Consider the following 13,147-nt stretch of genomic DNA (forward strand, 5'->3'; position numbering starts at 1 on the left):
CAAACACTTTGTCAACCAATTTGAAAAACCGAAAAACAATAACACAGGTCAATGAACATCAAACTGTGGATGCAAGTCGTTAGTGTCTTGCTTTGTGATTTAAAATTGCCAGTGATCAGAATGGGACATGCAGGTTTTGAGTGCAGTTAATTTGCAATAAGTTTTTAAAAGTTCACTTGCAACTGTAGTTTCAATAAAATGCACAATACTTTTAAATGTACAATACTATTCATTGTTCTGGAATTGAAATTTGATTTCAATGTTATTATAACTTCAATAGACACTGACAGTATGCATTTGGTTTAGGCTTCTGATAATGTGAATTACTGATAACACGACTTTCTTTGCTGGTCCCTTGAAATTCGTATTAATGATAATTGATTGTAGACACAAACGAAACAAATATAGCCATCAGTACAGTAGAACAGAAAACAGATCAACATCCACCATAGCAGCCATGTATAGTAAAATAATCTAAGAATGACACGCATATACACTGCACCCCCACTTACCCTATCTCTGAGGACATGCATCCACAGCTATGGATAATACTGTAATGCACACAAACTATATTTCTGACTAAAAAGTATATCTATCTATGGTACAGATACACTTTTTGCCATTATACATTTTTATAACCGGTCTAAGCTGCCTAAAAACTCACATTATATTTACTATGTCAATGAAATCGTAAATAGTGCAGTAGATCTTTCTTGAACATACTGGATTAACATCATAAAGCAAGGCAGCAGCTGGAGACTTCAGAACCCTGTCCACAACATCACAAACCAGGTCTTCCAGGCGGTTCAGCAGGTCCTCAAATGAAATGAATGGACACTCTGCCTCGACGTGAGTGTACCTGGGGGAACAGGTAAAAATCACATTCCATCACAGAGTAGAAGCACAGGTTTTACCCAACAACCCAATATAACCTACCCAAGCAAAGCAGATTATTGTTTCCAGCCTGCTTCTACCCCATTTTAGGGATAGGTGGGACTGAGGAAACAGTGACTATTAGATAGGATTAAATCATAGGTCAGGGAATGTTGCACTAAGCACCCGAGACCCTTACCAATACCATTCACAAGTACAGAACCGTTGTGCGTAGTCTGATATTCCTTACTCTGACAGATGTCTGCGTGTTCTAGACTGTTCTGCACGGTAGGACTGGGAGATACAGAAGGTATCTCCCAGGGCTGGAATGCATGTTTCCAGGTAGAGCTGGGAAGACTGGGTTAGGTATGCCTCTTCCCCAAAGTAGTTCAGGTTAAACAAAGTGGATCCTCCCTCGACTTGAGTCTGCACCAAGGTAGGGGGTGTGATCTGCAAAAACAGAAGACCTTGAGATTATGGATTCAAATTTAGGATTCTAGTGCCCGTTCAAAACTTGACATTTAACATTTCACAGTTGCTAGTGTTAAAATCTATACGTTTGTTGTATTATTTTAAAATGGAAGGACAAGTAAATACTTTTCCTAAAAGGCTTAATATCCACACAGCATCCTGATTAAAAGCTGTAAACAACATTAAAAGTGTGTCAACCTTACCGTATAACTAGGACAAACCTCAAGATTAAAAGGCCAAAAGGCAAATTTCTTCTGTTAAACCGAGTTGCAAATCTTTTGGGAAAAAATATATATAACTGCCATTTCTCACAGGTAACATGTGTTAATAAATGTAAATGAATGATTAATGTATCCATCAATAACAGTTTTACCTCATTGTAGCCCCGGCTAAAGAAGTGTTCTCTGAAGCAGTGGGTAACAGCGGAGCGCACTTTCAGGATCTTGGACACGGTTTCTCCACGGATCATCATGTGCCGGTTGTTCAGTTGCACGTCCACATCCGACTCTTCATTGAGCAAGTTATCGGCACCACCGGCTGGAGCCAAGCCAATCAGCTCCCAGAAATCACAGTGGAGCTCATGGCCTCCCGGAGCCTGCACAAAGCAAAGTAACATTAGCTAGGTCTCAAACACTGGTATATAACGCTGTATAAAACAATCATGTACAACCATTTGTACCAAAGTGTTTATAGCCACGCATAAGCTTTAGAAAGATAGATCTAGATTTTGAAACTATAGGCCCTATACACAGCTTTAGTTTATGCGTTTGTACCACTTCACATTTTCCAATGTACCTGAAGAACCGCTTATTCAATTGTCATGAAACTTGCTATGAACTCCAGACGTCCATGTATCTGTATGTCCACTTGTGTTTACCTGGAGAATCACTTATTACATTTTGAATTCACAGCTGTGATGTTTGTTTTTTATTTGAAAATATACTTACTTGCTTCCCTTCTGGTACAAGCTTCAGTGATCCATAAAGCGCAACAGTGCTTTCAGTAGACAGGACCATCGCATTATAGCATTGACACTAAGAAAAGAGAAACACATACACATACATATTTAGTTCAGTTATAACACAGTTAACGGCTTAGGAAAAGAAAAGGACACACGAACGAATACTACTTTACAGCAGACAACACAATTGTGCAGCTCAAGATCTGCAATGAGAGCTCTGGAACAAGACATGGCACTCTAGGCTTCTACCTGTGACTGGACCAAGGTCTGAAGAATCATCAAGTGAGAAAGAGATGCTTGAGAGAGAAGAGGCAGGGGCCTCGCATCGATCAGTACTTGGCCGGTCAAGTCAGACAAGTGAAGTCCAGCGACAGGATGCACACCACTGTTCACAGGATATCAGCAACCCTGTTATAGTCAAGAGTAGTTCCAATAAGAGTACAGCTAGTGATAAAACCAATGATCCTGGTGAGCCTAGTCAGGTGAACCAGCCTAGGAGAGGTAGGCCTGGAAAGTTCAAGTCATGCGAACGAGTCCAAGTTCATCAGTTTCACAGTTCTCAAGTGAATCACTTGTTTCGTTGGCTATTGGCAGACATTTGCGAACAGTCCACTTGCTAGGGATTTACTTGGAGAAAGTTAGCTTGGAAGTGCCCGGTTAAGCTGGTCCAACATTTGGGATACCCCCGATGTGTATTTTACACATAAAACCACACGAAACACTACCCAGTCATACTTTCGAATACATAGAAAGCTTATTAGAACTAAGAGTCACCTGGAACAACTAGCGGCTGCTAGAGATTGGAGAATGCAGACAGATGTTGTGGCAGTGCCTTATTTTTCCACCAGGTATTACTACGACTACTCTTTGACCTGACATTGTCCTGTGGTCGGTCTCAGGAAGCCGTGTTCTCCTGGGGGAGCTAACAGTGCCACGGGAGGATTCCGTGGAGAAGGTATATGAGAGAAAGAAACTTCACTATGCCGAGTTAGCCGCCGAGGTGGAACAGTGGGGGTGAAGAGTCCGGCTTTATCCATAGAGGTGGGTTGTCTGGGATTCGTTGTACACTCCATGACCCAGCTTTTTAGAGACACTGGATTCAGTGGACAGGAGCTCTTTATTTGAGGTTTTTTTTTTTTCTCCTCAAATTGAGGGTGAGAAATTTGGGCTGTATCTTAAATTCGAAAGAATACAGCAGCTTTCAATACTCTTAACATCTGTCAAGGGACACGTTGCACAACCTCTGTAATGTTGAAAAATAGTTGGTGCTTATGTAACAAGGGAAACAAATATTGGAAAATAATTACCAACTGATCAGTAAGGACACACTGCAGGTAGCCTGTACCGTCTCGAAGAACTATGAACATCAGGTTCTTCCCTGCAAAAAAGTTACACAATTCATAATCAGAGATGCCAATCAGAAGAATGTGCTGATGTGTGTACAGCAAAAGATGATTTGACAAGTTACTACTGACAAATATTTTGGTTACAGTTTTCATATTTTTTACAACATGTTTATAAAGGCATTGCGAGAGGGTGTGTGGGTGGTTCATGGGAGTCAGAAATCAGAACACCACACAGGCCTTCGGGTTGCAACCAGCAACCCCCCCCAGGGTCTGTACGTGCTGAAATATAAACCCATAATCAAAAGGAGAAAGCAAACCTAAACACAACTACAAAGTGCTGCTATAAGCAGGATCTTGCCACCTCCACTAATCTGCGAGGCACGAGATTAACTGATGGTCTCCTATTCCCTCACCACTTTAATGGGGTTGCCAAGATAACACAATTAATGTCCCAGGGACTGTACTTTCCCAGTATGGGTATCTAAACAAAACCAAATCGAGCGTCTGTCTTCTTCCGCCGTCTCCGCTGCCTCCTCTTGTTCTTTTCTGCCACCTGCTGCTATATCAGGCACACGCAGCCTTTTCTTTTACTCAGTCCGTACACTTTCGTTCTCTTTGTTTATTCCAGTTCTCCAGCCAAAGTTTCCGCTGCGTTGTAGCTTGCAAGGGCTAACCCAAGGAATAGGAGAGCATCATTTTTATGGGATCGACAGTCTCCCCAAGACCTGCCCCCCCAAACAATCAAAGAGGTCCACGTGACACACCCACGCTCTACCTCTGTGTCATCACCATGATTGACAGGCTGGTCAAACAGGGCTTCCAACCCTCCCCTGCAGGATCAGGCATGCTCCTGATAGCCAGCACAGATCTCCCCTGTCACAGGCATACATAGAAAAATATACTTTTGTACCTTGTTTGCGCAACCTGTGCACCCAGCCAAACACTTTCACACGCTGATCCCTGAATTCCTCCAAACATCGAATCTTAAGCTGAAATCAGAAAACAAACATGTTATTAGCTGGCTTATGTTGTACTTTCAAAGCAGACTGGAATAAACCACATGCGATTTCTAAACTGCGTGTAATTGATCAATCAGTGAAGTTTACTGTGCAGACTTGGAGTTTCAGATGCAGATACAGCCATGATGTACCAGAGGAGCAATGTGCTAGTTATCTTAACTGAGCGCCTTTTAAAACCATGCAATCTAAATCCATACAGTTTGGTGGTTTTCTAGAGAACATCGTATTACAGAGGGAGTTCAGATTTTAATAATTTCCTTCACGCCACCCCCCCCCATTCTCAATGAGGCCTCCACGTAGAACCCAGTTGATAAGGACTTATTAGATTTCACTGCATTACATTTAAAATGTTGCTCAAACCAGTACCATATGAACCCAGACTCACTGTTTTAGGCTCTGGAAGACTAGGATCATTCTTGATCACAATCTTTTTAGCTTCTTCCAAGTTCTTTTCTCTGCGAATTGCATCTTCCGCCTGTATATAAAATGTAAAAAAAAAATCACATTCTGTACATTCACAGGAAAAATAATTAATAACAACAAAAATCAAATACAGTTTTAAGCACTATAACTGACCTCTTTTTTATCTTTGGCTTCATTTTTCATTTGTTCCCGATGCCAGAGCTTTACAACATTCTTCATCTGGGTTTTAGATATAAGAGCCCAACGCTAAAAAATGAAAATACATATGCATTTTAATATTAACCAAATTACAATTGAGAGTCTACATGTGTCAATAAATAAATAAATAAATCAATAATCTCCCACCCCCAAAATATACTACATATATTTACCTCATCATCCTTTTGAGAGTCGACATAAATGTTGGGAAATGGTTCCTTTCCAAAAAATAACACTGCCTGAAAAGAGAGAAAAACTACGATTACTTAATGATGTGACAACCAAGAATTTAAATTAATGTACATCTTATTGGCACTGGCGACATCACCACGTACCCCTTTTTTCTTGAGTTGAAGAAATTCTTTGCAGTTTACACACACACACACACACACACATATATATATATATATATATATATATATATATATATATATATATATATATATATATATATATTACACACACAGTACCAGTCAAAAGTTTGAGTACACTTGCTGGAAACTAGGTTTTTTCATAATTGACAATGTTTTACATCGTAAACGTTTCTGTAGATACTTGAAAAAGAAATCATGTTACAATATACCAAAAAAACCCAAAAAACATAAGTATCAAAGCAATGTTCAAGAAAATTTAAAATTGTCTCTAAATCTTGGATTCCTCAAAATTGCCACCCTTTGCCTTAATAACAGCTTCACAAACATGAGGCATTCGGTTAACAAGTTTCAGCAGGAAATCACCCGACATGTCTTCCCAGCTCTTCTGCAGCAATTCCCAGAGATGTAGGGCACTTGTGGGTAGCTTTGCTTTGACTCTTCTGTCCAGTTTGTCCTGTATAAGTTCTATGGGTTTGAGGTCTGGAGACTGCGCAGGCCAGGTCATTAGACTGAGTTGTCCTTCACTTTCCTTCTTCGCCAGATAGTTCTTGCACAACTTTGAGGTGTGTTTCAGGTCATTATCTTGCTGAAGAATGAAGGACTGCTCAACTAGCCGTAATCCTGATGGAATGGCATGCCTCTGAAGTATGCTATGATAGCCATGCTGGTTGAGCTTGCCATGGACTTGGTAAAGATCACCAACTCTGTCACCAGCAAAGCAACCCCAGACCACGACACTGCCTCCTCCATGCTTTACAGTGGGAACCACACATGCAGAATTCATGCGCTCACCCTCTCTGCGTCTTACAAATACTCTGCGGTTGTATCCAAATATTACAAATTTTGACTCATCGGTCCACAGACCGACTTCCACTCCTCAAACGTCCAGTTTCTGTGTTTTTTGGCCCAGGCAAGTCTCTTCCTCTTATTTTGCACTCTTAACAATGGTTTCTTTGCAGCAATTCTGCCAGTTAGGCTAGCTTCACGCAATCTCCTCTGAACAGTTGATGTTGAAACATCTGTATTTCTAGTAGCATTTGCTAACTATATTTATAGTAATCATGGACCCTCACCTGTTAACAATAATTGGTGGCAAAAGGTTAATTAGGTAACGTACTAGTTAACTCAGAGAACATCTAAAAAAGACACTTATACTTAGGCCAACACCATGTTAACACATTTCAGACTTTTAACTGACTTGGGCTTCAGACTGAAATCCCCTTGCTTTGGGTGACCATTTCATTGAAATTGACAAGATTTACATTTTCATTAAAAAATTAAATTTTTGAATGCAATTCACTTATGATTATCAGCTTATATAAGTACGCGCATCATATAATGAAATATTAAGTGTTTATAGACAAGTTTATACAGTTAAAAGCATAGATAAATCATGAAAAACCTGGTTTCAAGCAGGTGTACTCAAACTTTTGACTGGTACTGTGTGTTTAGTATATATATATATATATATATATATATATATATATATATATATATATATATATATATATATAGAGAGAGAGAGAGAGAGAGAGAGAGAGAGAGAGAGAGAGAGAGAGAGAGAGAGAGAGAGAGTTTGAAAATGAAATGGGGGCAGTGATAACATTGCCAATGCCAGGAAAATGTATTTAAAGTCTAGAACCAACTGAAACAATATACATTAATCCATCATTATTATACAACATATACATTTAAAAAAAAAAAAAAAAAAACTTTAAATACAGAGGTGTTGCGAATTATTGAAGGGTTCTTATACAGCGTGCTACAGTGACACACAGAGCAGCATTTTAGTATACCGTGACCCCTTTTGTATGGGTTTTACTGTATTTTAATGTTATTACATTGTATGAAGGGTAAAACATAAATTGAAGCGTTTCTAAAATAAATCTTTGAGGAGAACATATTGAAGATCAGTGCCGGCAAGGGGGTGGGCCCTGCACCACAGAATGTCCCTTTGACCCACCCAAGTTCACGCTCCTTAGCAGAAAAGAGAGCTTCGGTGGGCCAAAATTGTGTATTACCTTCCCTGTTTCATTTTCTAGCTATATCCAATACATTTTTAAACCTGTCACCAGAATTTACAAATAGTTCTTGTCGGACATGCCCGAATGCAGATACTCGCAAATCACGTCAAATTATTCAAAAAATATCTGCCAACTCTATTTCAATTTAACAAACTGAAAAGATTACATCCAGTTTAAGAAGCCTTTAGAGAGAGTGAGAGAGAAGTACTGTAGTTAAGGAACATTAACAGAGTGAAGAAAAAGGTTAGTAAACTGAGATTAGTGCTGTTTTATGAGATGTGAAAGTAAAAAAAAGAAAATAGTATAATGCAAACTCACCTATTAACAAAAACAAATCATCTATTAACAACAAAACAGCATACCTTAAATTGAAGTTCAATTTACCCTAGGTGCAGAAGTTATTTATTTGAGCTGTGTACAAAAAAACAGTTTTCCTTAAATTTAAATTCAATTTACCCTAGGGTGTGCAAGATCTTTATTACAGCTGTGTATTTTGCTCGAGTTTATTTAAATAGGTATTTGAACTGTGCAAGCCCAATGTGTCAATCATTCCCTTCAGCCTCGCCCACTTCCCTTGAGGAAACCCGGGCTTGCTGTCTGCCGGCACATTCATCCAATCACAACTAACTTTAGAGGCACATTCATCCAATCACAGCTGACTTTAGCTGGAACCCAAAACTGACACTCAGACAAGTTCTGGATGGGGGCTCTGAGCTTTACAGAAGGACCGGGCTGAAGTTAGTTACGTATTCCCGATTCGAGGCTGAAGTTAGTTACTTATTCACACAGTTACTTATTGAATATTAGCTCTTAATACTTTGAAATTAAAAAAAAAAAAAAAACACATCTAAGATACTTGAAAATTTGATTTATGAATAGATTGTTCTATCAACTTTAATTTGTGATTTTTTTCACTAGTTCTCTTTTTAATCTTTGTATAAATGTTTGTTTCATTTCTTCTACTCTCCATTAATGTGGATTAAAGTCTACAACAAAATATATATATATATATATATATATATATATATATATATATATATATATATACTGTACTTCACACATACAGTGTTTTACTTTAGGTACACACTTTCTGGAGCAACAGTCAACAGTGGAAATCACTCTCTCTATGATATAACGAAAGAGTAATTGGATTTTATATGATGGCCTAAAGGAAGACTCCTAGATAATTGAAAAAAATCACAAAATAAAAGCTGCAATGTGTAATGTAATTTACATATGGGTGCAAGTACTGACGTAAACAACACACTTTATAGTAGCATTAGAGAAATTGAATTTCCAGAAATGTGGTGCATTGCACGTACCAGGTCACTGCCTGATAACATATGTCTGTCACAAAAGGAAACAGTTGAAAATAAACTAAAATCTGCTGCTTCTAGTTCTAGTACAACTGCTGATGACGACCTTAATAAAGATAATCCAAGGCAGCCTGTTTTAAAATCCTAGCCATGTCGACATATGTTTGGACAGCGAGAGAGAAAAGCTTCAATGCTAGTTGCTACAAAACACATCCCTGGCTTGAGCATTCTGTAATAAGAGATGTCTGCTTTTGCTTTCCTTGTTGCATTTCTGGGGTAATAAATGACAGGGATACCGTGTTTACCAATTGGAAATCTGCGCCTGTATGTGAAAGGGGTTTTCACAAACATGGCATGAGTTGTGTTCATTTACAAGCTGTTGCCGCTTGGAGTGAGTTTAAACACAGACAGGCAACAGGAGAAACCATTAGTTCTCTGTTAGGCCCCAAACAAGTGGGGAAAAACAGGTACTATTTAAAGCATTGGCGTATTCTCACTGTCAATGAACTCCCCCTTCGAAGGAATAGTGATAAAATTAATGTGAACTGTTTTACAAGTGGGGTTTTCATAAAGCTATTTGAATACACTCTACAGAAAGATCCTACATTAGCAGAGAGAGTGAAGACTATGCCACAGAATGCAAAGTATACATTCAAAGATACACACAATAAGGTGAGAGAGACATTCCGTAAAATGGTACTTTAAATATATGCATTCTGAATATAGTGGGTACTGTATCAAAAGTGATAGGACACAAGGTAAGTGCAATGTAAAAAATCTGGCCATCGTGGTATACCTGAGGAACACCTTATTGGCTTGCTTTAATTACATTAGTTGGATGCAGAATACATTACAGCTCAGATACTACCTCTCTGAAGTAGGCTTTAATGCTGGCATTATCATCCGCCAGTGGATGATGACGCATCTGTGATAAATGGAGTTTATGCTGCAAAGAAAACTAGGAAGACCCATTCCATTGTTACAATAATAATAATAATAAACAATAATAATAATAATAATAATAATAATAATAATAATAATAATAATAATAATAATACTAATTTAGTATAGTGCCTTTCATTAAAAGAAATCCCAAAGCACTTTACATTTAAAAAAAAAGACAAAATACATAAAACAATACAATAAAAACTACACAGTGCAGCAAGCCAATTATAAAAATGGGTCTTGAGGCATGATTTAAACAGAGATTCAGAGTCCCTGACAGACCTTGGAAGGGAGTTCCACAGACCACAGACCAAAAGGCACGATCTCCCATAGTTAGTAATTTTGTTCTTGGCACAGAAAGGACATCAGTTTTAGCTGACTGCAAGTTGCGTTGGGGAATGTAGCAGCAAAGCAGAACCTTGATGCAAGATGGACCCAGGCTATTCAAAGCCTTGAAGTCAGCAGCAATATCTTAAAGTCAATTCTATATTTAACTGGTAACCAGTGGAGAGATGCTAAAACTGGGGTTATATGGTCATCAGCTGCACTTGGTAGCAGAGCATGCATTTCAAAGTGAACCATGTGAAAGAGATGTTTTTTCTTTGTAATTCTCAGTATGCATTCTTACATCGGCACTACATTACTCAAAGTTACAGTGGCCCTTCACAAAAGAAATTGCTGGAAATTCGCTGGACAAGCCATTTTGAAAAACCCAATTGCACAACATAATCCAGATCAAATGAGGAAATCCAATTACCAAAGCTTTGAAAAACCAGCCAATGAGCACAGTGCACAGCGTAAATTTTGTTCGTAAAAGTCTTGCAGACAAGGGAGGGAATTATATAGGAGGGTGCATTTCCAGTAACACACTTGTAAATGCCAGCTGAGCTTTTGTTTCCCTTAAGATAAACACTGTATCAAATCTGAATTCAATCCATCTGCTGACTCTGTGGAATGGCAGGTAATGTGTTTACATAGGTTTTAACAAGAATTTATAGCCAGAAACTGCACCATTTAATGCACAGTACTGATAAAGTAAGGTTACTGTGTTGGTGTTTTTGTAGAATCAATAGTTAAATAATTACAATCTCCTTTAAATTACCTTCAATGCAGTTTTGAAAGGTTTCTCTTTTGTCCCATCTCCAGTTGAATCATCGCCTTCTTTATCAGAGACATATAGCTCCCCTGGGTTATTAGAAAGTAATAGTAATAATTGTAAAAGGGCTGTGTAGGCTGATTCAGGTCAACACAAACAGAGCTACTGAAAAGAAGTGCAAAACTTGAGGTTTGCTGCAGTCTATTGACTGGTAAGCAACTTAAGTTTGAAATGTGTTTTTGTTTTCCCAAATTAATTTACAATAAAAACTATTTAATATCACCCAAGTTTCTGTGACTGCATATTAGTATCACAACAATGGGAACCAATAAGGAAAAAAATCATAATATCACTTTGGGTATCACAGTACGGTTATTATCATGCACAGTGATCGGTAAAACAATTAATTTCTAAACCACTAATATTACTTGAAAATAAAAACATACATCTAGACACTTAAGTCGCTATTGAAACTGCTGTACAATAATTGAAATGACTTGACATATAATGTGCACAATAACTTATCAATGTGTATTTTTAGTGTTTAAAGTATCAGACTACATTGAATGAAATTAAATAGAAAAGACAATACTGTAATCAATGCACTTCTGTATGTGGAGTTTCCGTTTAATACATATCGACATTTATTTTGTGTTTTTTTTTAATTGTTTTTATTTACATTGTTGTTGATCACTGAACTTCGGATTTAGAGGGTACATACAGTTCATTTAACTCACTCAAAAATAGAAAATTCTGCCAAGTTTTTGCTCGCTAAGCTTTAATAGGTCATTTAAACAACAAGGTGAGGAAAATACAGGAATTGTGAATTTGTTTATGAAATATAGGTAAAAACATTATTGCATATACCTTTCAGTTCAGGGCGGTGAGCGTCAGATGTCACTAAAGGCTGCAAAATAATTTAACAGAACTCGCACACTCAAACACAGAATTCTACCAAGTTCCTTGGCCTTTATTATATTAATCTAAAGGGGAAAAATGCGGAAAATAAAATAAAATAAAAATCTGAAGTTATCTACAAAAATATAGTAAAACAAAATACAGCTTTAACTTCGGGCCACGCCATATCATATGCAACTTACACCTAACCCGTAAACATTATCCCTAACCCTAACCCTAACCTGTAAACATTATCCCTAACCCTAACCCTAACCCTGTCACTATCAAACTATTACTATTATTTCAACACCGTTTCTTTTGCACCCTCCAGCGGCCTCTAGTTGCTACTACATCCGACGCCCAAGGCCCTGAACTAAAAGGTAATACGAAATAACGTTTTACCCTATATTAAATAAACTAATAATTTATGTATTTTCCCTCAATTTATATGTATTAAAATAAACAAATAAAGCGTAACAAGCCATTGATATTCTTAAGGTTGACATTTTCATTTTCAAAAGGGGCACATACAATTTAGCTTAATTTAGTTTGACTCGCTTCCTGGAGAAAAAAAGAACAGCAAGTTCCAATACGTAGAAACAAATAGTGTACTGAGATGTGCATTGAGTACGCTGTACAAAAACTAGGCTATTCCAGCTGGGTAAAAACAAATATGAACCAAATAAGCACAAGAAGCACGATCGACTTCAATAAACATATCAGTTCTAAAAGATTTTGATCAAGAAAGCAAACACTATACCACTGTACTCGGCTATTAGTACGGAGCTTATAACAGAATGGTTTTTTAAAATATGCTTTACTTACACACGTGCTGAAATATAACGTAATCTTAGGTGATGTGTGCTGACTTACCAATTGACAGCTGTTCAGCAATCTGGGTCATTTCTGCAGCCATGTCCTCACCTTATACTTCTTTGAATAAATATATCTGATAACCTGGTAAATTTAAATTAACACCAATAAATGCTGAAATATTAAAACCGTCTTCCTAGAACCAACCCCACGCCTCCAGTGCAATCAAACAAGTCTTCCTGTCAAAGGTTTTACCTCGGCTTCTCATTGGTTAGTAATTTATGGAGCTAAAAAAAGTAACCAGTAGTGGAATGACGATTGCTTGTCTGTCCTTCATCGTTGCCCTGCCTTGGCCGAGCATGTATGGTTGAGCACGTTTATTTCAATAAAT

The 13,147-nt window shown here is 37.8% G+C and overlaps 1 protein-coding gene across 1 annotated transcript; it reads right to left on the bottom strand.

The window, feature by feature from the left end:
• Positions 1-645: 645 nt before the first annotated feature.
• LOC121310782 (asparagine--tRNA ligase, cytoplasmic-like) lies at positions 646-13,023 on the bottom strand. The gene is made up of 11 exons (XM_041243714.1): positions 12,817-13,023; positions 11,053-11,135; positions 5,465-5,530; positions 5,247-5,339; positions 5,056-5,145; positions 4,562-4,640; positions 3,613-3,683; positions 2,292-2,378; positions 1,718-1,939; positions 1,124-1,323; positions 646-859 (listed from the first exon to the last, which is right to left on the bottom strand). Exons 1-11 carry the CDS (start codon positions 12,857-12,859, stop codon positions 661-663), a joined length of 1,233 nt encoding a protein of 410 aa, XP_041099648.1. The 5' UTR covers positions 12,860-13,023; the 3' UTR covers positions 646-660.
• Positions 13,024-13,147: the final 124 nt, after the last annotated feature.

Source organism: Polyodon spathula, unplaced genomic scaffold, assembly GCF_017654505.1.
Source record: "Polyodon spathula isolate WHYD16114869_AA unplaced genomic scaffold, ASM1765450v1 scaffolds_2485, whole genome shotgun sequence".
Classification (NCBI taxonomy): Eukaryota; Metazoa; Chordata; class Actinopteri; order Acipenseriformes; family Polyodontidae; genus Polyodon; species Polyodon spathula.